The sequence below is a fragment of the Centruroides sculpturatus genome, unplaced genomic scaffold (assembly GCF_000671375.1).
Source record: "Centruroides sculpturatus isolate CEXI.00-Female unplaced genomic scaffold, Cexi_2.0 scaffold684, whole genome shotgun sequence".
NCBI classification, from domain to species: domain Eukaryota; kingdom Metazoa; phylum Arthropoda; class Arachnida; order Scorpiones; family Buthidae; genus Centruroides; species Centruroides sculpturatus.
The window spans coordinates 168,298-175,169 of record NW_019384832.1 but is presented as its reverse complement, the minus strand read 5'-3'; the positions used below and the strand labels follow the sequence as shown (position 1 = coordinate 175,169).

Genomic DNA, 6,872 nt, shown 5'->3' with positions numbered 1-6,872 from the left:
GTGTTTCCTCAGAAAATACTGTACTGTACTTGTATGTATTGTTTACTTGAGAATACAACAGAGAATAAACTGCCCAAATACCCTTAAACAAAGGAAAAGCACATCCTTTATGAAGGCATAGAGCTTTTACTACATGAAAATGAAAATTAATGAATACACTGTGTACAGTAACTTACCTGATAAGACAGACCTCAGAAAAATACTTTGAGGCATAAAGCTGTCTATAATGAAAATTAATTAACTAAGAATTTTTTTGCCCTGCCAGGGTGTGGCCGAGTTATCCGGACTGCAGGGTTATCGAGTGCCAAGTTTTCAAGACTCTACTGTGTTTGTATTTTATTTCCTGTTATTGCTCTCATCTCCTTGTGTATTTCTAAGTCTTTTGTTGTACCTGGCTGCTATTCAAAGTTCTAAGAAATTTTATATTTATTTAACATTATAATTATCAGTTTTTTCCTTTATATTATTTGATTTATGACTGTTAATCATCAGTCTATAAACTTTTTAGAGACACTGTATATAAGAAAGTATTTGCTGATATCTTACATGTAATCATAATATATTTTATTATTATTTTGATGAAAAATAAACCACATTGATTGAAAATAAAATTTTAAATCCTGTTTCTGAATTAGTTGTATTGTAGTAATAAGAAAGTAATTTGTTATTTAATGTGGTTATAAAGTATGGAATTAAATTTAAACTTAAAAATCATTAGAAATTAATTTATTGATTGATTATACACAAATAATAATTTATTGCATAAAAAGCAATGAATTTAAATGATAAAAAATTATTTAATTTAATGACTAAACAACAATTATATTGAAATAAATTTTCATTTGTCATTTTTATTTTGCCAAAATAAATCTTAAATAATATGATTGTTTTTATCTATATACTTATTAGTCAGTTATAAAATTCATTAGTTTTTTTTATTAAAATTCAAAATATTTTTAGTATATCAATTTATAAGTTGGAAAATATTTTAATTCCAAAATACAAATAAACATTTTATGGAAAAATAAAAAATATATAAAAATTCTCAACATTATAATACTGTATTTTCAAGCAAACTCGTCAGAAACAGTTCTGTTACTATGGAAGTGAAGGAATCAAATACAAAAATTAAATTAGAAATAGCTGTAGCAACCTTGTCATTTGTATATTAGAAACTAACAAATAACTACAAGAATTATAATTTAACAAAATAATAATAATGTTATTTTGCATTTCTAATGATGATTTTGATAGAACTAAAACATCAAGAAGTTTTGTAATTTTAATTTATTTTGTATATAGTACTTTTCTGTTTATAATAAATTAGAATATTATTTCATTAAAAATACAGTAGCTCCATAAGAAATGTTTTTCAATACTTAAAACAATAACTGTATCAAGTCTAATATTAATACATTAATTTATTCATGCTTGTATAATATGTATCAATGTACTTATTGAATCATACCTGAGTATGTATACATGTATCCAGTATTTAGCTACACTAGGGGTCAGCAACACTTTTGTTGGGGGAGAAACATTTTAAAAATTTGAGTAGAAACCAAGATATTGGGAATTGAGAATATTTGAATGAAAAATGTATTTTGCTATTATTAATGACATGTTTTTTAAACTTAATCTATTGTTAAAAATAATCATCAAAACTAAGAAATTAAGAAAGAAAGAAAATACTTGGAATAAAATGGAAATATAAAGAAATTTTTAAATGGAATAAGTACAATGGTCTTTTTAAATTAAAGAGCATATCTTAGAGGCACAATTGGGAAATGAAGGTTTTCTATAAACTGTATTGCTCTACTGTAATCTCTTTATACTGCTGCATTCTTTTTATTTATTATTATTTTCAATTTATTCTCTTTTTATTACTTAAATTTTTCTGTTTCCTGTTTTGATTTCATTTTTAATCATTATAATATTGATTATGATTAATCTTATTGACTTGTTTAAAATTAATTCTATTAATTTTTGTAATATTGCAGCAACTGTGCTGTTTCTCCTGATCTATTTCCTCTCACAGTTTTCCTTTCATCGTATTCTAGTGTGTATTTATTGGCCAAAAACTTCCAAAATATCTAGGTAACTGTACATTAATGATTGTGTATAGTGGAAAGAAGATTCTCCCTAATACAGACAGTTTAAAAAATAAGTGCCAAAAAATTGATCCTGTAAATTAGGTCGTCATTGGTGAAAAATATCATGCCACATTGTATCTGTGGTATAAAAAATATATGAACCTTGTAGAAACATTTTTCAAAGATGAAGTAATTTTCTGACTACTGATTACAGCTGATCAATCAATTTAGATGTACATAGAACATTGATATTAATAGCTAAAGTTTGTTCTCAAAGAGTGCATGCAGCTCTAGCTATCGGTTACTAACCATTCTGAGCTATAACTTACTATCTTTGTATTAATTAAACATAGTGATTTCAAAAAAGTAATGGATAAGAGAAACTGTTACTTCAATTACTAGTTTTGTTTTAGCAATTAACTATATTTTTAATATAAGTTTTTACTAAAATTCTATCCAAAACTTAATTATTACTAAAATTGATTGTATTTATAAGTCTGAAGGACTAGCAGGCTGGACAGAGATTTATTTTTCAATCTTAAAACATAGCCAGTCAAAAAAAATTAATTGTAATTACCAAATAAGTTTCATGTTGCTTTATTTCTAGATGTACTGTATTTGTTTCCATAAATCTCTGATAAAAGCATTTTTTAATCAATTTATTAAGTAATGATTTTTAAGTGATATTTGAAGTTCTTCCACACTTTATAATCAATATGTATCATAAAATTAGTTCTAAATTCTAATTTGTTGCTGCTGATATTGTATATTTTTATTGTCCTATTATCTGTTGTCTTCATCTATCCTTCTTTCCTTTGGCTTTCATACAGATTATCCGGGCTATTCCTCAACCAGGAGATATGGTGAGTATTTAACATCACTATAATGAAATCAATTTTCTAAAATGCCAATAGTATAGTTTATATATAAATTTTTATAAAATTTAATAAAATTTTAATTTTAAGCAATTTTTAAGTAAATTTCATTTTATATGTCTTTTAAATATTATTACAAATTGAATACACTCTTACAAGAAAAGTTGTCTTAATATTACACTCAGATATTGATTTATGAGATATCATTATTTATATGATGATATCTCATAAATGAATATCTGTTTTCAGTTTTGGATTACATTTAAGTTATTTGAAAATTTAGAATGAAAGATTGTGATTAAAACGTTTTATTAGTTTTCAAATACATAATGGTATTGTATATGATATGATATTTGCATTTCCACCATACATTTGCCCTCTGGTGCCTAAGTCTGTTTTTAATAGTAGATATGTTCCCAAAAAATTAATTTAAAAAGATAACGTTTGAATGGAAAAACAAAAATTGATTCAAGACCTTAAAAACCAGTAAAAATAATATGATAAACCAATTGATACAATAGGATGTGTATAAACAAAATATTTTAATTTTAGTTAATAAATAAATTAAACTATTCCTACTCTGATCAGCAAAATTTAATAAATTTATGTTATTTGCATAAGTTTTAGTTTTGACTTTTTCAATTAAACACCTAAAATATGTCTGGATTTTAATTAAAATCAAATGGCATGCAGGAATGATTTCACATTGAAAAAAGATCAGAAGAAATGTAGTCATACAAAGAAATTGTCAAACTTTAAATTAAATTTTTTCTGTTTTAATCATGGGATAAAATCAAAATGTACAAATATGTCATAAAAAACAGCCAAATCTTAAAATTTACTTGAGCATACATAGCAGCCCTAAATGCAAATTTTAAGAATTTTTTAAAAGAGGAACAATATTCTAGAAAAGAAAGTGTCTATATTTTTCTTAGAATTAAAATTAAATGGATGGCCAGATGGCTAAAGTAGTTGTGTCAGAGATGGTACCTAAAGCCTACCCTCTAGTGCCAAATTACTCAGTGTTTAATTATTAATAGTGCTGGTAATAGCCCAATTTAATTCAGCAATTGTTTAGCTTGTATATTATAATTGTTTAATATAATTATTGGGCTTAGAAATGTTTATACATACATGGTCTGTCCCAAAAGTAAGTGTACTCATTTTTTTATTTCAAAGTACACAAGAGTTACATTAAACTATAAGTGATCTCCTTCAAAGTATGACCCTTGTGAGGTCACACAGTGGTTCCAAAGTTCTTTCCACTGGTCATAGCAGTACTTGAAGTCGTTTTCTGTAAACACCCTTACAGAAAACGACTTCAAGTACTGTACTGTACAAGACATCTTTGTAGAAAGCATGATTAACTGTGTCCTGAAGGTAAAAATTCTTTGTGCATGTTTCTACAGCTATTGAAAAAAATGATAAGCATCATCTTTACCCTGAATCTTTGTGTCATCTAAACACCATGTTTCTTGATAAAGTGGCATCTTCATAAACTTCAGTTAAATCTGCAAATGTCTCTGTTGCAGATTTCTTGAGTTTCACAAAACTTTGGTAGTGTAACGTTTTCGAGCTTTTTCTACATTTAAAATGTAACAATGTGTTAAAACACTGTCTTACACAAACAGCGATTGTGCATGTTTGACTTAACTGATCAACTTGAAACAGATCTGTATATTCTGCTATGATATCTAGCAACATGAAAATACCAATTAGTGATGTGTTAAGCTGCTCAGTCATTAAATAAAAAATTAGTACACTTACTTTTGGGACAGACCGTGTATGTATATTTATGTATATTTTTAGCATATTGAATATTACACTTTTATATATGAAACAAAGTGTATAGAATTATTATTTTTATTAATAAAATTTTATATCATTTTAGCTTTCTCAATAACTAGTAAAAAATGTCAAATCCACTATAACACATAAAAAAGACATAGATAAAAATGAAAATCCTTATTTTTTTGAAACCTGTTATATAAAAATTCATCTTCAACTAAAATTTTAAAAATATTTCAAACTTGAGAGAGAGATGGCATTACTGTTAGAAACAAATTTTTAAATAGATAAAATTAAACAAAACACAGTAGATTATTGGAAAGTGAGTACATCATTTTTTAAAATTTTCTGTCACAGGATCCAGATAAGAGACAGAAGAAAGTATCTGAATACAATATTTAAAAAGCTAAGCCTTGACATAAAATAGTAATTATTATTTTATTAGATAGGAAATTGAAGTTAAGTGGAAAGAAATTTTACTAGTTCTCATTGATTTTAAAGCCTTTATTATAAGGAGATTTTTTAGCTATTCTAAGATATTCAGGTATAACTTCAGTAATTCATTTCAGAAATGAAAGGCTTTTTGATTCTATTATTTTAAAAACACATCATAAGTATCTTTTGTCAGTTAAAATGCATAACACTTGAATAAGGCTTGTCTCAAAAGTTCAGGTAAAATGACATTTTTCCTAAATATGATACTTTTTAAAAGCTGTATAAAATTGGTCTTTGAAATTAATAAAAAATCAGAAATTTTTGCTAGTAATAATAAAGCAAAAACAATTTTCAAGTGAATAAATTGAAAATGTGTGGCAATTAAAATTGAAACAACATACAGTTACAGAAATCCAAAGATTTTAGGATAAACTGCATATTCCCCATTAAATGCAAAAACTTCATAACCTAAAAATGATGATTTTTCAGATGAAGTATTTGAAGTTGAGTTTTCATCTCTCTGAAAAAGTTTTGAAATATCACTCTCTCTAGTAGCATTTTTATTGTCTCTTAATATGATATTCTCATAGTTAAAAGAACATGCAAAGTCCATTCCACTGGTATGAATAATGCAAAAATCATCATTTATGAGTTATGGATGATATTTCATTTAATGAGCAATATAAAGTTTACGAAATTATTGCACAGGGAAAATGTTCATCAATCATGGCACTCTTGTTTTTGAAAGTCAACATTACCTGAAGATGACAGTTTTTGAAAATTGTAGCTTCTCAAAATTTATCAATTTGACAAATTTTAAAAGAATCTGGATGCAAAATAGCCAAGGGGACACTCCACAGAGACTAAAAGCAAATCCAAATATTGTGCTAAGAAAAATACAGGGTGCCTCAAAAGTTACTATCTATTTTGAAAAATAATTGGAATTATGAGAACTGGTTTAAACATGAAAAATATTGTATACTGGCACAATGAAGTGACTTTTCTTCAACACTAGGCAAGTTTCAATCTTTATTCAGTTAGAACGTTTTGCTATACATCTACGTTTCGGGCATTTGCCCCTCCTCAGCCAACTAAATATATATAAAATATTATATGGATACAACCGAACACAAATAAAAAACTAAAAAACGTACAAAAAATTTTTTGTGAAACATACCTCACTTCGATACAAACACCAAATATACAGTAGAACACCAGACGACCCATAGGTTTACATAACGTTTCCACCATAAAATCCGTTTTATTTTTACAATAACATAATTTGTTATCTTAATTTTTACTACATGGACAAAATAAATGATAAACTTTACAGATTTAAAATCTAAAAATTACAAATTTCAACTATTACCTAAAGTCGTACCATTCTTATCCGTTCTTTCAAGCGTATCTCATAAGCCTTTCCTGTCACACCGTCAACTAGTTAGACGATTTGCATATATTACGATGTGCCGTGATTTGATGAGCTAACAGGTCAATCAATAAACATTTGTAAGCTTGGAGGAAAATATAAAAACTATTTTTTGATATTGTAAAGCACCATTATCTTTTAAATTTTATCCTGCGTATTTTCCGAACCTTCGTCCGTTTATCCAATTTACATATGACATCAGTACAGCACTTTTTTTGTATTAAAAAATTTTTTTTAAATATTATTTAATTG

General features: G+C 26.2%; 1 protein-coding gene across 5 annotated transcripts in view; it reads left to right on the top strand.

Moving 5' to 3' along the window:
- Positions 1 to 6,872, top strand: part of LOC111630144 (septin-7-like) — a 141,606-nt gene that overhangs the window by 11,038 nt on the left and 123,696 nt on the right. For 3 of the 5 annotated variants that reach the window (XM_023374189.1, XM_023374185.1, XM_023374186.1), the window contains exon 2: positions 2,924 to 2,956. The exons of the other annotated variants lie outside the window; for them this stretch is intronic. In XM_023374189.1, the coding sequence (XP_023229957.1) occupies positions 2,924 to 2,956 (33 nt within the window). The remainder of the gene's footprint in view (positions 1 to 2,923; positions 2,957 to 6,872) is intronic. 5 annotated transcript variants of the gene reach the window in all.